This window comes from Sabethes cyaneus, chromosome 3, assembly GCF_943734655.1.
Source record: "Sabethes cyaneus chromosome 3, idSabCyanKW18_F2, whole genome shotgun sequence".
Lineage (NCBI taxonomy): Eukaryota > Metazoa > Arthropoda > Insecta > Diptera > Culicidae > Sabethes > Sabethes cyaneus.
In genome coordinates, this window is record NC_071355.1 from 136,605,979 (window position 1) to 136,625,098 (window position 19,120).

At 38.6% G+C, this 19,120-nt stretch overlaps 1 protein-coding gene across 3 annotated transcripts in view; it reads left to right on the forward strand.

The window, feature by feature from the left end:
• Nucleotides 1-480: 480 nt before the first annotated feature.
• Nucleotides 481-19,120, forward strand: part of LOC128744694 (calnexin-like) — a 35,742-nt gene continuing 17,102 nt past the window's right edge. The window contains exons 1-2 of one of the 3 annotated variants that reach the window (XM_053841866.1): nt 481-533; nt 932-1,438. In XM_053841866.1, coding sequence (XP_053697841.1) covers nt 941-1,438 — 498 coding nt within the window. In that variant the 5' untranslated portion in view covers nt 481-533; nt 932-940. The other 2 variants (XM_053841865.1, XM_053841867.1) reach the window with 2 other exon arrangements.

Here is a 19,120-nt window from a genome sequence, read left to right on the forward strand (position 1 = left end):
CTGCTCGATTGGAATGACACTGACAGATAATTATCATTCCAATTTTGACATTGTCGCCACTCTGTATATAGTCACTCTACTCTATAAGGCACTCTACACTCAAAATAATCCACACGTCCTTTCCACGTGAAAAATCACGTAAATTTCTCTACAGGGAGTTACGTGACTTTCAGCTGATTGTTATTGGAAAAAATAATAACATCTATCTGATTTTCACGTTAACGCATTAGTATGCGTGCGAACTACCTGAAAATCACGTAAATATTACAGGAAAAGCTGGATGGAAAATATTCACATAACTTTTCCTATGATTTCGACGTGAAATTTATTTTGAGTGTAGACAACGTATGGATTTTTTACAGTGTTAAGGTTTTCGATAGTTAACGCGAATCGATATAAGCAACATCGTTACCAAGATCGCATACGCTGCTAGTTCACTATTCACTTTAGTACTGCCCATTTCTCGCAGTCGCTGCTGTCGCATATTAAAAGAAAAATCATTTTATGCTAATGTCAAGTTTCATTTTGCTATAGTAAGTGTTTTTCAGTATATTTCTTGTGTGCTAGAAAATAATTAGATAATAGCAATTAGTTCTAACTGCAACAATCATCTGTGGTTTTGTAAGGTAAACTAAAAACTAATTGTTGTCCATAAAAAAATAATTGAAGCTATCAACGAGGAAATTCATAAAAATTGAATTGAAGAACTAAGAAGCCCCTAAAGTTACCGGTGTGGTGTCTGTTAATTGACAATTTCCTCTGAACAGGTAACAGCCCAATACAGCTATTAATTAAATTAATCTAGATTAATAGGATTCGTGGTGTAAAAATGGTCGGAATAGTTGTGAAAAATCGTTTCGAAAGATCAATTTCAATTTCTAAGCCACAGCTATTTTAAAGAATCTAATAAAAATTACTCACATGTTTGCAGCAATAAAAAATGAAAAAGAAATTTTTCTTGAAATTATGTTTGCTATTGACGTTACAATTAGCTGAAGCGAACGATAATGCTGTAACAGAAACACCAGAAATGGCTAAATCGGCAAATATCTTATCTGGAGATGTTAAGTACAAAAGTCCTTATGCGGATCCTGCTAAATTTTACTTTGGCGACAATTTTGACGACAACGTCCAATTTGCAACAAAATGGATTAAATCTCAAGCGAAGAAAGACGACATTGCTGATGAAATTTCCAAGTATGATGGCGAGTGGAAAGTAGAACAACCACAAAAACCCCTGTTGTCAAACGACATGGGATTAGTGTTGAAATCGAAAGCCAAACATGCGGCGATTGCGACCCGCCTGGTTCGACCATTTGTTTTTTCTAATAAACCACTAGTAGTACAATACGAGGTAAATCTACAAGACGGGCAAGAGTGTGGCGGATCATATATCAAACTGCTATCAGCAGGGAAAGAAATTGATGATTTGAAGCAGGTGAGTTTAGTTTTTTTTTACATTTTTAATTTATTTTTATCGACAGTTCCGCATGTTTACCAAAAAAAAAGAAATTTTCATTAAATTACACTACTAATAGGATGGACTGGTACCGAATGACCGAAACCCAAATGGCCATTCGTAGGTTATAACCTGGATCTATCCAATGAGACTAACTACGTATCTGAGAACTTAACGAGGTTCATTCAGGAATAATCCTTCGGATAGAATAATCATCAATGGATCAATAAATACAGCTATACTTGTGACAACTGCTTGTTTCTAGCGCTAGTGTCCATTGACCCGTCCATATACACTAGCGCTAAAAGTAAGTTGTCACTTCAAAACCAGCTATCTTCAATGATCCATTATACAATTGTACTTCATTTCAACTTTCTGTTCGCTATAGGAAAGCTGGTATCTAACTTTTCAGTTGAGCGGCTAATTTTACTTCAAAGTTGTTAGGCTAGGCAGCATATACAAAGTATGAGGTATTTCAAAATTGCATATATTATGACAATGTGAAAATAGGGATGAGCAAATTTTTTATTCGCCGATTTCGTAAATTTTTTTATTGCAAGTTGTAATGTTTTTGCTGTATTTGGTATATGTTTTTATTCATTAAGGCAAACTCGATTTGATGTAGTGTGAACCATTTCACGATTTTTTAAATTTTATGTTAATTTACTTGAAATTTGACATGCTGATGTGATATGTTATTTTACTTTTCTTTTGGTCTAAAATAATCACTTTATTTCTAAACATATCGAGCTGCAGTAAAGGTGCATTTAGATTGGCAACATGTGGCATGCAACTTTTTCCAAACTGTTGCCCAATGTTTCCAAGCAACATGGCAACGTATCACAAATATTCAGGTGGGAACTGAAGCAACATCGAGGAACAACTAGCAACATGTCGCATATCACATATTCATTCCATATGTTGCCAAAAAATGCCCAGTTTAAACGCACTTTAAAGGTGTATTTAGATTGGTACATGTGGCATGCAACTTTTTCCAAACTGTTGCTCGATGTTTCCATGCAAGTATGGCAATGATGGCAACGTATCACTAGTATTCAACTGAGAGAGAGGCGCCAGCTCGAGCTCAGTGACAGATTGATTTATGTCGTTGTCTTCTTCTTATATTTGATGCAAAAAATTCAAATACAGTAGGATTTCGAATTTGGCAACAAATGCGTGTCGCCTATGTTGCCAAAATCGAGACCCTTTTTCGATATGAAAAAAATTAATGTAAATGCTTTAGAAATTGACTAAATATCATTAATCAACGATTGCAACTATTTTATGTTTAAAAAGTCCGACAAGAACTATCCGTCCGGTACAAATAAGTTATTGGCACCAGTGAGACGTAGTCCTACGGCAATAAAAATATTATTGTTCGAAATCACATAACTTTTTTTCATGAACATACTGAGGGCAACATTCCTTCGTCATTTGAAGCATGTATGCGGAAATTGATTGATATTTAAGCATATTTTTGGAAGTGAAATATCTTGTGTTGTTAAAAACGAATACTTTTGTTGCCAAAATCGAGGCATGCCAAAATCGAACCGTTGAAATTTCAACGCAAATAAATACTTCCCCTGTTTTATTCAATCAAGCTAGCCCGGTTCATACTGACATTTCTTACCCGGTTTCCACTGACAGTTCGATGCACAATAACAATCCCAACTGGCGCCTCTCAGGTATTCAATAGACCAAATCAAGGTGATTTCACGAAGCCGATTTGGCGGATACTGGCACCCTTGTTTACCTAACAGACGACAGAATCCAGCAAAGATTCAGCTGTTTAAACGGCAAGTTTGTTGTTTGAACAGCAATGTGACTAATTTAGAAAGGCCATTATCATTATGCCTGTAAAATGTTAAAAACATACGCTGCATTCGATATTGACCTATTCGACAGAAACTTATGCGCTGACGGTGGTGATTTTTGGAACTAGCCGAACCGTGAGAAAGTTGATAGTTTGCTTGAAGAATCGGAAAAAAGTTCACTTTTTTAATTTTCTTAATGTAGTGATACAATGTACAAGTGAAACTATTAAGAAAATTGTGTACTTTATTTTTGGTATATACTTTGTCAATGGTTTTTTACCAGTATGTACGAGAAAATAATATTTTTGAAGTAATGAAGAAGGATTTTTTGGGAATGGAGGGGTTATCCTTTAGTTAAGTCCGAACGAGCGGCAGCGAGTAAGGACAGCATATACCCAACAATTGACTAGGTCGAATTGGAGGAATTATTGGTGGGGATGGTCACGAAGATCCATGTACTGCACTGAATTTACTAACGAAAGTAATTGCGGTGATTTCTAGGGAATGGTAGGTTCTGAGAAGAGGCTTCCTGGGGAATGGTATTTTCGGGATAATGACTTTCTGGGGAATAGTGTATTGTGGGAAATAGTTTTCTGGAGAATGGGTCATTCTGGGGTTTGGAATTCTGGGGAATGGTTTTCGGAGGAATGGTATACAATCGTACGAGCTATGTCAAAGGGATTTGTCTTATATCGAGGTAAAAATTGTCTTATATCGAATTGTCCTATATCGAGGTTATTTTATAACGAGGTTGTCGTATATCGAGGTATCCCTGTAGTTTGGCCTGGCGGATACAAAATCAAAAGCGTCAAAAGCGCAGCTAATCGTTTTTCAAAATCCGAAATGTAGGAGCAATCTTTAGAAACACATTTTATTATCTTAGAACTACACAATTTCAACACCCGCTAGAGATTATTTTCCATAAAAACCTGCACATTTCTTCATAATGCTAAGTTTCATTTAAAAATCAGGGATGCCAATTTGCCTGGTTTTCTATCCGCCGAACTATAGAGCTTTCTGACAGCTCAAACACCCACACTAGCGAACACGAAATACGCGTATATATACATGATATTTGCCTCATTTTCGGAAAGGGCTGATGAGGCAAACAATCATTTTCAAGAACCAACACAGACATAAATGGAAAGGTCTATATAACTATAAATACTCACAGTAATGGCCCCCATACACGTACGCATATGTCGCGTTGGAAATGAACAAAATGTTGAAGAGTCATTCCGACCGAGCGCCGTGCCGAACATTTTCTTCTGCCAGTTTGGTTCGTGGCACTCACACACAAGCGAGCGTGTTGGACGAACATGAATTCACCAACATTTTCGGCCAACATGTACGTACGTGTATGGGGGCCTTAAGAGATACGCGGAAACTAAAGCCAACGATTTAGCATCAGTGTACAAAAACTGCCAGCACTTGCTGCGAAGCAAAATGTCGTAGCAGTGTGACTTGATTGTTTTCAACATGATCCGCTTCTGTTTTGTTTACAACAATTTTGCACTATAGAGCGATATATCTTTAAACTTAATCAATGTAAAATGCATCGCAAAGCTTTTTACACACTGTGTCCGAGTATAATATTCAAGGCGCGTGACAATAGTCTAAGTAGATTTCATAACTATTTCAATACTTGTTATTCAAACATTTGAGCAAACAGTATGCATAGACCATTTTACGACGAACTAACAACATTGCTGATTTTGATATTGGTTTCCGTGGGGTCAGCTGTGAATTTGTCAAAGTACTAGCATGGGAAAGCGCAATATTAATATCAGCACGTTAAATACCTTGTCGCTTGTCATGAAGTATTCCACCCCGCACACATATAAAGATTTTTTGACATTAGCTGTAGACCTCGCTGAAGCTATTTGCAGTAGGAATAATATCAACAACATCAAATTCCAAACTCCCGGATCTTCTCCTCCACTCTTTGCTCCCCTCTCACTTCTACATAATCGAGCCTCAGCTAATGCCATTCTCGTTAGTGACGAAACCTGAACTGCTTGCTTACATCTACCTGACTATGCTCTAACCTTCTTAGCAATCTCTCACACTCTCTCTTCTCTGCATAACATCTCTACATCCCTTCTCTACTCCTAAATTATTAATGTGGTTCTGGTTATTATAAACTTTCAATATAGCGACGAGGTACTTCTCCCTCTGTGGACGCATAGCAAGTCTTTCGGTTGATGTCGATAACGGCGATCCTCCAGCTGCAATAATCCGTTGCGATTAATTCGGCGACGATTCTGGAACTTGTAACGATGTATTAGGTTGTGTATCAGTGACAGGAGTTTCCGACGATAGTTCAACATCTCTTCTAGTTGAGGGCCATTTCTTGATGTGTGATGTGTTGATGTGTAACACATCTACGCAATATTATTCCCTCTTCATTTTCAATTTTTGTATCATTGCCAATTTTCTCTATCACCTTAAATTTTTCCAATCGAAACTCAAGCTCAAGCTTTCCGTGTTCATAATTTTTTGCCATCACTGTGTCACCTACTTTTATCTCTGATTCTCTTGCATGGCGACGATGGTCAGCGTACAATTTGTCTTTAGTCTTCTTTATGGCATCGGCTTCACGGATGCTCTCATCACGGTACCAGTTTGGGTCAGTCCTAAGCGAAGGCAACAGGTCCTTTACTGGTCGGCCTGTGAGAAGCTCCAAAGGTGCTTTTTCTGTTACCGAGTGGGGGGTCGTATTGTAGGTGCAAATATATTCCTTCAAGGCTTTCCGCCAATCCGATTTCAAAGCCATAGCTATCCGCAACGTTTTCAGGATCCCCTGATTCTGCCGTTCTACCAAACCGATCTGCGGCCAGCAAGGTATAGTGCGAATCAGTCGTATATTTTTGTTTATGCAGTAATTTGCGAACTCCTCGCTTGAAAACGGAGGACCGTTATCATAACGGATTGTTGCGGGGTATGTATGGTCATAAAATATCTCTTCAACGGCCTCTACAGTTTTGGCAGCATTCGTACCTTTCATCTCGATCACTGAGAAAACGGCTGTAATAGTCGACCACCACTAAGAACGTAGCACCGCCCAGCCTAGCTTCGAGGTACGATGCTGGTCTAACAAGCCAGTCGTCGTATGTTCGAATCTCGGCTAGGCGGTGCTTGCTAGTTAGAGTCAGTAGGATTGTTGCACTGGCCCCGTAATTTTCCTGTACTCTAACAGCCGGCTGCGAAGTCTGTCGATAAAGAAGGGTAATGTCTAAAGACGGTATAAAACCCATGGCTTTGCAAAAACGTAGCACAACTCTTCGCTGAAAAAAAAATCAATGGCGATATCTTGCCAAGCTCGCATCGGCATTTCTTTTCTATATAGTGCTTCAGGTGGAAATTGATTAGAGACCACAGCACAGCCGACACATTCCTGTACCTTATCAACCACATCTCGGTCCATGCAGGGCCACCATAGCCTTTCCCTAAGATTTCGGCGCATTGCTACAATACCTGGGTGGTCCCTGTGTGCAATATTCAAAGCAATTGGTCTCAGTTCGTTTGGGAGCACAATCCGTTCATCGCGAACAACAATTCCTTTAGTGATCCCTAATTCCTTATGAAATGCCTGGTAACGAAAAAGCTCCTTTGGCCAGTTTCCCGATTCTAACGCTGTCATAACGCCTTGCAGTGTTTCATCATGTTTTGTTTTCAACCTGATATCATCTAAAGTTATAGCCGGAAAACCCTCACCAACAGCGCATAAGTAATGTTCGGCGTTATCATCGAATGCTGTATCTGACGGAGGACATAGACGCGATAGTGAATCAGACATATTATCTAATCCCGAAATATACTTAATTTCGAAATCGAACGGTTGAAGGCGAAGAGCCCAGCTTTCTGCCCTTGAAACCGCACGTTTCCCTTCTCGGTGCTTTATAATGAAATGTATGCCAATTAAATACAAATAAAACTTTTCTACTGCCCAAACCGCCGCCAGTGCTTCTCGTTGAGTTTGGGGATAGATTCGCTCTGTCGCAGTTAGTCCCTTTGATGCATAACTGGTTATCCTTGGCGTGTCATATCGATCCTTCTGGACAAACACAGCCCCAAGCCCTACCGGAGATGCGTCAACAAATAGCTCAGTAGTATCCGCAGGATCAAAGTATCCCCAAAGTACGCTGATCGCTGCAAATTAATCCACCTTGACTCACTCAGCGTTAGGAGAGATGTCGCCAAGGCTTGCTTCATCAGCGACTTACTAACGTCCTATATTGACTGCCCTGAACTTCTCGGCTTCTTGGACGTGAACATCCGCAGACGTGCTCTTCGTTCCCATATGTTCCTCGATATAGGGAGATCCAGAACAAACTATGGGATGCATGAGCCAATAAAAAATATGTGTCGTGTATCTGAGAATTGTTTCGAGTGCTTCGATTTTAATTTGTGTAGACGTGTTATTAGGAGAAGACGGGGTAAGACGGCCCCCCTAAGCGAATAAATTGCTAGCATAAAATGTGTACGAAAATTCATATTGTCTTGTTCCACACATGAAAAAGCATTCATTTATCTACCATTTAAAATTATATAAAGAATTAATTAATTTATTTTTCCGTGATTTTTCATCAATTTTCGAAACGTCTAAAAATTACTCGTTCACAACCAGGCGGGGTAAGAAGGACCACCAAAGGGGTAAGACGGACCATGGGGGAGCAAGGCGGATTGTGGCAGATTTGAAGGTTTCTTTGAGTTGTAAACACAATTTCAATATTATTAACTAAGTAAGAACAAGTTCTTAAGGGGTTTTTAGGTACATGCTAAAAGAAGGTATAGTTTAATTTAGACACCCGCTAAAAGAAGGAACTTTACTACAAGTTCAATTTTGAAAATAAGAGTAGACGTTATTTTACTCCACTGGTTTTTATTTACTCTTTTCTTGGCGTTATTTTTGTTGATTTGTCAGCAGGACGTTTACTCTTCGAATACCATTAACTTTAGGTGAAGGTAAAGAAGGCAACGTTAAGTGAATTGGAATCATCGAATTTTGATTCCGTTAGATCCAAATTTACATTGATTATGTTATTCGAATGGCACTTGTTGGCTTCTTTTGACGTGGGAGGCTCTGTGTTAGACAGGATGATCTCAGATTCAGGGATAATTTTTATTACAGGTGTACTCTATTTCGAAAAAGACACTGATGAAGCCTGCAAGTCGTAAACGAAATGCATATCTGTCAGAATAATAAAATAGTTAGTCAAATTTAACAGGAAAAAGGTTTGTTTTTTTATTCAATATTTCTAAAATCTAAACACTAAACTAAACACTAAACAGAAGAACTTTAGGCAATTATGAGCACTATGACGTATGGCGCTTTTACCCCGTGAAAAATGGCCCGTCTTACCCCTAGCTAACAATTTACATTATTTTGCTTTTATCTCTCAATCCGTACTATTTTATATACATTTTCCGCCACACGCAGAACAAGAATTGCCCAATTAAAGTCAGTGGTAAGAGAATCGTCAAAATACTTAGCTTTTTTTACTGAAAAACCTTAAATTTGTTGCTGCTGAAATTATATCGCATGAAGATACTGCGAACGAAAAGTTTGTTTTGATTCTAGTTTTGACGTTGGATACGGCCGAGTGCCACAGGTTGTCTCGAAAGTGTTTAGATAGGCTAATAAACAAACATACTGGGGCATTTGTAGAAAATTAAAGGATTTCTTGACGAAATCGATATGGTCCGTCTTACCCCGTCGGGCCTTCTTACCCCTTGTTCCCCTAAAGGATTTTGTAAGAGCGTTATCGGTGTGATGTTAAAAGATGTTTGTATTATTTGTAAATTAATTTAAGTAGAGTCATTGAGTTTGTTTTTAACCTGTTCACTGTGTGTATAAATAAATAAATAAATAACATCCCAATTTCTTTACGTTTACAGTAAGCTCTAATCGAAGATTATTGAACGCCGCAGATTGTTCTGGACCAAAAATTGACACCTCGCCTCTCAAGAATTGACGTAGAGGTTCAGTTTTGGTCGATAGATGGGGAATGAAGTGGCCAACAAAGTTGACTAAGCCAAGGAAGCTGCGAACTTCCTCTTTCGTTTTGGGGTTTTTGAATTTTTTGATGGCTTTAACCTTTTCTTCTGACGGGTTTATACCCATCGCACTTACTACGAATCCCAGAATTTCTAGTTGTTGAACTCCATAAACGCGCTTTGCTTGGTTCAACTGAGCATTGTTTTTTGACAAAACTTCTAGAACTTGTTGCAGCCTTCCATCGTGTTCTATTTTTGTTCTGCCAGTCACAACTATATCGTCGATGTAGACAATCACTCCTTCAACTCCTGCGAGCATTTGAGTCATGATTCGCTGGAATATTTCCGGCGCGCAATTAATCCCGAACATCAACCTTTTCAAACGCATCAGGCCCCTGTCCGTCTTGAAAGTCGTAATGTCTAGCGATTCAGGATGCAGCTCTACATGATAATACGCCGAAGTGATGTCCAACTTGGAGAAATACTTAGCTCCTCTTAACTTATTCAGAAAAGTTTCAATGATCGGAATAGGGAAAAGCTCACGCTGAATTGCTTTATTTGGATGCCGCATATTTATACATAATCGAATATCGTCGCTACCTTTCGGAACGACGATCATCGATGAAATTCAATCAGCCGGACCGTCAACCGGTTCAATAATATCTGATCGTAACATCTCCAAAATTTTCGTATCAACTCTCTGTTTCATTGCTTCAGGTATTCTTAAATATGCCAGCTTCCAAGGAACTACTGATTTATCAATTGATAGTTTTATCTGGACATTAGGAAACTTCTGAAATAGAGTTGTATTCATTTCAACATTATTGACGTCGAGACCAATTTTCAGTATCTTCAGGTCTTCCGCCGTCGATTTACTCAATAAAGATCTATTCGCTCCCTCTATCACGAAGAACTCAGTGTAACACTTTGGTTTGTTTTCGTTTACCAAAATCCATCCTTCAAACACCGCGCGTACCCGCAACGGGTTTTGACTTGCATACGCAGTAAACTTTCTGTTATAGATCTGCGCCTTGTTTGAAGCGAGATTGTCCCAAACTTTCTCCGACATTGTATTAATAGCAGCACCCGAATCTATTAAAAATGTTACGGGAAAACTGTCGATCAAGCACACTACCATCTCGTTATCTCGTGCATTTGGTTCTACTCTTAAACAATTGCCTCTTAAACAATTTCCTTAAAACGCAAAAATAAGATGCTTATTTATTCAGTTTTGAAACATGTATGATACACAAATAAGACTTAAGATAATTCTCCTTCAGCATAGTTTGAACAAATGTGAATATAATAACGTCATCAATAATACTTTTTATCTACCTTCATAACATGTTTTGTCTCTGGGAGACTTGGGCGTTTATTGATCCACTCGTCATCTTCACGCCTCCGACATTTTGCGACGATAGTTCTGTCCATTATAGTTTGTGTACCTGTTAGTTCTATTTGTACTTCTGCATCTCCGAGCGAAGTGCCCTATTTTACCGCAATTGTTACAGCGCGCATTCCTAGCAACACATTGCTGCGAATCAGCTTTATGATTATTTAATCCACATCGTCCACATTCATAAAGTGGCGGTCTTCCTTTCCCTTGCTGAAAGGTACGGCTAAATCCGACATTTGATCTTTCGCGGTCTAAATCGTTAATCCTCGGTTTTCCTGTTTTATCCTGATTCACCACTGCAACTGAAGATGACGAATGATCCTCTCCAAATGGTTTCAGTTTTGCTTTTTGCTTAGCCAACATTTCACGATTTATAGCGTAATTTATCAAATCATCAAGCCCCATGATATCTTCTAATGCTTTGTCTCGCACTTTTTCGTCGTGAGCACATCGTATCATAATCTGCTGCAGGATTTCTTTTTCCTCTCGTCCACCGAAATCACATCTTGCCGACTGAGATCGCAACCGGAGAATAAATTGGTTGAAAGGTTCCTCACTAGACTGTTTCACGGCACGGAACAGTTCTAACTCCACACGTTCGTTTCGCTTACGAATGAAAAACTCGTTCAATCGTTTTACGGCGTTGTCATATTCTGGAGTTTCCTTTGGCATGAAAGGAACCTTAACCGGATCAGGATAGATTTCATCAGGTACGGGTCTCAAATTACCAAAGGTGCGTTGAAGCCCTCTGCCACCGTAAGCCAACATCATAACAAGCTTCTCGTGCTGCGTCTCGACGTTTCGAAGTTCCGTTACCAACTCAAACGCTCTGTGCCACTCTTCCCATTCTCTCCGCAGATAGGGCTTTTGCTACACACACACATGCAAGACGTCTGTTAGGCATACATTGCATCTTTTCCTATTCGATGCAGCAAAAACGCGTTGGATAAAATGATCATTTTTTCTGAAACTATTTATCCATTCAAAACAATTAATGTTTAAATCAACCAAGAAATGTACCCCGATATATATATACATGTATACATGTTTACATTTAGCAACTAATATTTCAGTGAATTAGCATTAAATCGGTGACCCAAAAATACGGCTTTCGAATGCAGCATGCCGCATAGCCCAAGTTCGAAATAACTGAATTTGATTTTAGTATAATTTATTGTTTTCTTGTCCGAAAGTAATCGCTGGCTATCGATATTTGTTCAGTTTTATCCCGCTAACATAGTTAATAGTTACATTTTTGATAATTTCTATCGCGTTTTAGCTTGTTTGTTGAAAATAGATTTGTTATTTAGTAAACAGATATATTACCTTGCTATACATATAGCGCAAATAATAATTTCTGTTTTAAACGAAGAAATTAAATTATTTAAAAAATCTCGCCCTTTCCGGCCTATATGGTTTATATGGAGCTGTCACTTTTGCCTGCTCAACAGCTCTTCAATACATATGCACTCTGCAAACACCCTATTCTGTGGCTCAGTCATATCCAACCCGGTAACAATGTGACAGCTCAGCTCCCATACTAATCAAACGTACCTAAAACTGCTGGTTCATGGTTCACGACAGATGTTTGAAAATCCCTTGTGCATATAAGATAGGGTTGCCAAGTCTGTGCGGGGGGGTTGTGGCAGCATATTAGAGGATTTGTCTGTAATGTGTAACGTGCGTTAGACAGTTTCCTGTGTAAATTATTGAAGATAGCTAGTTTTTGAGTGACAACTACTTGCTTCTGGCGCTAATGGACAATTTAATGTATATTACCGCCAGAAGCAAGGTATTATCACTGCAAAACTAGCTATCTTCAATGATCCAATGTTCAGGATTGGTAATGAATTTATCAGAAAATTTAACAAACCAGGCAAAAAGTACAAATCCGGCTTTATACGTCAGAAAACCGGCCTTTTTGCTGGATTGACCGGCCACCGGCTTTGCAAGTGAAAAACCGGCCACCTGGCAACCCTAATATAAGATCTGAATTGGTTTATTATTTCAATAGAGTATTTTACGAACTGACAACATTATGCCAAGTACCAAAACGTTTCCGGGGTAATGACAATAGCAGCATAAGTGGTTCTTGCTCTATTGCTCTATTTGGTTCTGTCATGTAACAGATTTTTTTTGTACAACTGCAACGATCTCTATTGCTTGAATTTACTCTTGAATTTTGCTTAACTTGTTCTGTTAACGACAAAATCGATCCAGCAATCATGAAAGAGCATTTCATTTTAAATTGCGCAGCGGATAACTTTCAATGAAACACGCAATATTTAAATACTTTAGAGCAGACAACTCGTACACAAGAGTGACAATCTTGTAATAAATACCGCTTTTTATCTTGTAAACAAATCAATCAAACAACCCACCAAGAATTCAAACAGTTTTACCGAAAACATGAAACAATGCTGAAATAATCAATACGCACTTTTCAAATCGTTGTCCAGACAGCTTTTTGCGTTCACATTTATTGTGCGCGCATTCCCTTACTGGACACGACGGTTGAAACAGTCGTGTTTCTGAACGGTCGTAAAAAGGGTCGTTTTTAGCTTTTGACAGATAAAATGTCAAATTGTGTCATCATCGCTGTTTCATTATTGGAACCAATCGAGCAAAGTAAATAAACCTAGGAATTACCGTTCTATCAGAAGAAACGGAATGAAATTCAGCATGAAATGAATTTGTATTTTCAACGCCGGTTTGCCGAAATTTCATAGTGAATAAAGCGTAGTTTATCCTTCATTATCCAAACAAGCAATAACAAAGCAATAACGTTCGTATTCGGAAACAATTTGTTTAATGCTTTTGTATGATTAACACGAAGTCACGATTAAGGTTGCGACAGAAACGCAATGAGCCTGTGTTGCCAGTTATGGCGATAAAACATTACGAACTGTGTTGCCAATTTAGTCATTTTTTTACCTTTAGAACGTTTGAAACAGTACCTGAACTCCCCTCGGATTCCATTGATCAAGTAAATGCACAATAACGTAACAAAAATTAACATTTCCTTTGGAAATCGAAGGTGCGTCAATTTTGATCGGCACGTAAAAACGATCGTCGCTACATTTTTGACACTGGCGGGTGTTATGGGAAACTGTTAATAACTGTCACTTTGTTACGGGGTAGGTCATATCGTTGACTCTTTCCCTGTTGAGTACATCTGAAAAAGTTGATTTAAAAGATTCAAACTCACTAAAACGTTGCGTGTATTAGTTTAAATTAAATATCACAGGACTAATAATTTGTTTTTATATTTCGAGGCTTACACTTTAATGCATTATGCACGCAAAACACACAGATAAAGAAAATCTCAATTATACCGAACAGCAGGCTTGGTATACACTTTTCGCATCGATTTTGCTCTTTTGATTACTGCATCTCACCCAAGCAAAATTTGAAAAAGTGATGTATGGGGCGTTTGTAGAATTTGTTATTATCTACAATATTGCTGAAGTAAGCATTACTGTGCATTTTGTATTTATGACGCTATAAGGCTGCTACTCTCTTGGTAGCAAAAAGAGCGCACTTTTGGCTACCAACGGCATTGCTACGCAGCAGCACCGTAAATACCAAAGATAAAACTTCACTTTCTTCAGCAATATTATAGATAATTACTAGCTCCACAAATGCCCCATACACCACTTTTTCAAATTCTGCTTAGCAGAGGAGCAGTAATCAAAAGAGCAAAATCAAAACGAAAAGTGTATGCCAAGCCTGCCGAACAGTATTAGTGATGATTCTATCTTATTTTGTCAACCTAAATGCCGCAGCGAAACGTATAAGAGAGCGATGATTACTGCTCAAGTCCAAAACTGTATTCTTCTCTATTGTAACTGAGTGTATATTGCTGTAACTATACTGTATTAACTATAGTAGTGGTGGGAACTGCGCCTTTTGACACATTGATTAAGGCTGTGAACCATTTCGCGAAATTTTTAACTTTTTGGTTAAAATTTGACAGTTCGATGGTTATTTCTCCTTGAGTGGTTAAAATCAGTTCAGAATGTGAACCATTTCATATTTGACGGATTGATAGTTTTTTTTTGCTCAATGAGAGCATATAAGGTGAGGATGAAAATATTGTTTTTTCTGTCCGAGTTAAAATCGGAGGAATTTTTGATGTTCATTTGCTTTTTTTGATAGATAAAATTCATCTCATTTCAATCCGGGTTGTTTGAACAAATTTGTAATGCGATAAGCATCCATACCAATGTAAAACAAATCTATCGAAAAATCAGCGAAACTTGTCGAAGCTCTCTTCCTCACCTGTGCATATCTCATTGGCTCTCAGAACTTGGTTAAAACTAACCATGCTCCCGAGCAGGGTTATTTTCGGAAAACCATCGAACTGTCAAATTTTAACCAAAAAGTTAAAAATTTCGCGAAATGGTTCACAGCCTAAACTCACATTCTCGCATTCGCTCTTCAAATTACCCAATTGGACTTGCGTTGAAATCAGGGTTGCCACATGCACAGATTATTCTGTGTTTAACAGATATATGAAAGAAGTCGCCTGTACAGAATCTGTATGCACAGAATACAGATTTTCGCCAAATTACACAGATTAAACAGATTTTTGAGCTTTCACATGAGAGTGAAAGAGACGGAAATAGTCAGCAAAATGACTATCTATCTCTTTCATTCTCATTGTTTTGCATTGGACAGATTTTTGCACAGATATTTTTCCTCGCTGTACAGCTTGTCAGATTTTTCCAACAAAAAACACAGAATTATATGTGGCATCCCTGGTTGAAATATGCGCTTCCGTATAGAACCGGACTCGCTTTCGTATTTCAATCATCGATAGGCTAACATTTACATATGCGCTTCGGCAACACCGGACTCGCTTTCGCTCTTCGATTTATATAATCGGACTAGCGTTAAAAGATGTGCGCTTCGGTAAATAGACCGGACTCGCATTCGCTCTTCAATTTACCCAATTGAACTTGCGTAGAAATATGCGCTTCGGACTCGCTCTCGTATTTCCGTCACCGATAGGTTGACATTTACATATGCGCTTCGGTAAAAGGCCGGACTCGCTTTTGCTCTTCGATTTATATAATCGGACTAGCGTTAAAAGATGTGCGCTTCGGTACATAAGCCGGACTCGCATTCGCTCTTTAATTTACTCAGTTCGACTAGCGTAGAAATATGCGCTTCGGTATAGAACCGGACTCGCTCTCGCTCTTCATCGGTTGAAGTGAATTAGTTTTGTAGTAGTGAACTCACTGCGCAAAGTAAATTGATATATACCAGGTATATGACAATGCGAGCTGTCATATACACTTTGCACTAACACATTTACACTAGTTCTGAGATTTCGAGCATTTTGTATGGAAAATTAGTTAATTTTTTAAAAAAATCGTTGGATACGCAAGATTTGTCTTTTTTTTTCTTACAGCTTTTATGTTTATGCTTAGAACATTATTTCTAGTATGTATTTTCATGAATACAATGAAGTACAACATTCCAAATTGCAAGCAGAAATTTTTTCGTCAAAGCGGTATCAAGATATCTCAAAGAAATGTCCTTATATCGCTTTCCTACAAGTAGTAAAACAAAAAAGAAATTCTTTAAAATGCTCGGACATGATTGTTCAATAAGCAGCATGAGCAACATTGTAATCCGCCCGCGATATTTTTCGTCTGATTTCTGGTAAGCTTTTAAAGTGTTAATTATCATCTAAGACTGTTTTGTAGCAATCTAAGATTACTTTTTATGGTTTTCTACGTAGTGTTGAGACAAGAGCATATATATCAAACAACGTGAGCAGGCAAATTTATGATAAAAAGGTATCATCTTGGAATAGTGACTTCAACTTAAGGATTTTCAAGCAGTAGCACACGCATCTATTCGAATAAAACTATTTTTTAAAAGAAGACATCAGAGGCAGATATTCAAGAACATCATGCAAGCAAAATGTTGGACGGAACGTGTTTTAATTTAAGCAACCGTATACCGTATTGATCGTGAAGTATTAGAAACATTAATTCATTTTTCAATTGTACATCGAAATAGTTAGTCACCCATGTTCTCAAATTTTTTACGCATAATTAAAGAAGGCTACAAGTGCAAATGACTTAAAAATATATTCCTTACATTTCATTGTAAATGTTCAAATATTTCTCTGGAATAATATAGCTGCATTCATTAATTACAATTAATTTAGTTTTAATTTTCATGCAAGTTCCACCATATTTCAGAACTATTTCTTCTTCTTTCTACACACACTAATGCAACCCTCGATGGTCACATACCTGGTATATATCAATTTACTTTGCTCACTGCGTTGGCTAGAAGATTTCGCCATTTTCTTTTTCTTTTGCGGCGGCAGTTCTATATGCCACGGTAGAGAACCAACTTTAACTTGAGATTTTTGCTAAAGTGCCACAAAGCAGAGAAACAAAACTATAGCAAGGTAACAGCAAATAAAGTATCCTACCGACTGCGCCAAAATTGTTGTATCTTACCTTGTCCACTTTCCGAACACTGGTTTTAAATCAAACTCCTTTGTGACTTTTAAACTGTATTTCGACCATTCACATCAACAGTATATCGATCCTGAACTGCTTGCTTACAGCTACCTGACTATGAAGTAATTTGCGGTTTCGTCACCAACGAGAATGACATTTGCTGAGGATCGCTTATGTAGGAGTGAGAGGGGAGCAAAGAGTGGAGGAGAGGATCCGGGAGTTTGGAATTTGATGTTGTTGATATTACTCCTACTGCAAACAGCCTCAGCGAGGGCCTCAGCTAATGTCAAAAAATCTTTAAATGTGTGCGTGGTGGAATACTTCATGCTCTAACCTTCTTAGCAATCTCGCACACTCTCTCTTCTCTGCATAACATCTCTACAAATACAAATCGCGTATACGTATACGCGGCGAAGTGTGCGTAAGATAAATGTCAGCAATCTCTATACTCTGAGTATTTAACTATAGCAGCGATCAGCGAGCATTCTGCTAATATTACTGTTATTCCTTTCTATGTAAAAATCTTCCCAAGGAATGACAAAATAAACACTCTGTTACCAATTTTGACCGCAGAGTATTTCACTTCTGTTCTGTCTGTGCCTTTACTCAGTTTTCTGTGCTCTAACAGCTGACAGTGAAGTCTATCGATTAAAAGCATACAAGATCAGCTTAATAACCAAACAGCGCCTAGCGGGAATCTAGCGGTTTTCTTATACAGTCGTTCCACAATTATGGGCCACATACAATTATTAGTCACTTTTGACTTTAACTGCTTATTTCCGTTTTAAAACTCCTCCTATTGAAAAAATGATTTTTCAATAGTAGACAACTTCATCTTGTACCACCAAACAAGTTTATTATACAACTGAATACCGAATAAAATATGTTTACCCGTATATTCGTAATAACTTAGAACCTACGTTACCTTCACGTCGTCCGCTCCAACGTCTGTAACCTATGACTGATCCCTCGTTGCCCCCCACGACAACGTACGGGTTACCGTGGGAAGCAACGACAGAGATCAGACAAGGAAAAAGAAACGAAAAAGAAAAGGGGGAAGTTTTAGTTAACATGTTGATTGCAATTTTTGGGTTAGTAATATCACGAGGATTCTTAAATTCTGTCTGTCCATATCCTATGCTACTACTGACTACTCGCTAGGAAAGACGCTACTCATCTCTCTAACTACCCATGTCATCACGGTCGGCAAACCCAGCGCTGTTCAACCACCTACGCTCATTAAAAGCCACAGCCACATCTTTACATGCCATCAGAGATGGCACAATCACTTTGCCTCAATTCACATTCATTTGGCAGTACCGTCTCAGTCATGCAGAATTTGAAAAAGTTATATATGGGACTATTGAAGAACTAGTTATTATGTACAACTTTTCTGAATAAAGTATTCTGAAAGCTGTATCTTTTGTATTTACGGTGCTACAATGCTAGTATCTCTTTAGTGCTTTAATGCTAGTATTCTTCTTCAGCAGCATAGAGCCGGGGTGGCTCGTGCTGTTTCAAGCACTCGTCTCCATTCAACTCGGTCTTGGGCCACTCGTCGCCAATTTCCTGGTCGTCTCAGAAGTCGCAAATCGCTTTCGACCTGGTCGAGCCATCGTGCACGTTGGGCCCCCCTGTTCCTGGTGCCGGTGGGGTTGTTGAAGAGGACTATTTTCGTCGCACAATCGTCCGGCATCCTTACGACGTGTCCGGCCCACCGTAGCCTGCTAACTTTCGCTAGATGTACGATGGGAGTCTCCCCAAGCAGTGCCTGTAGCTCGTGATTCAGACGCCTCCGCCACTCTCCGCTTTCAGTTTGTACTCCGCTCAAACACGGCAAGAGCGCGTATGTCCTCCATAAGCAGCGTCACTGCTTCAAGTCCATAAAGAACTACCGGTCTAATCATGGTTTTGTACATTGTTAGCGTCGTGCGGCGGCGTATGCTTCCTGATCGTAGCGTTT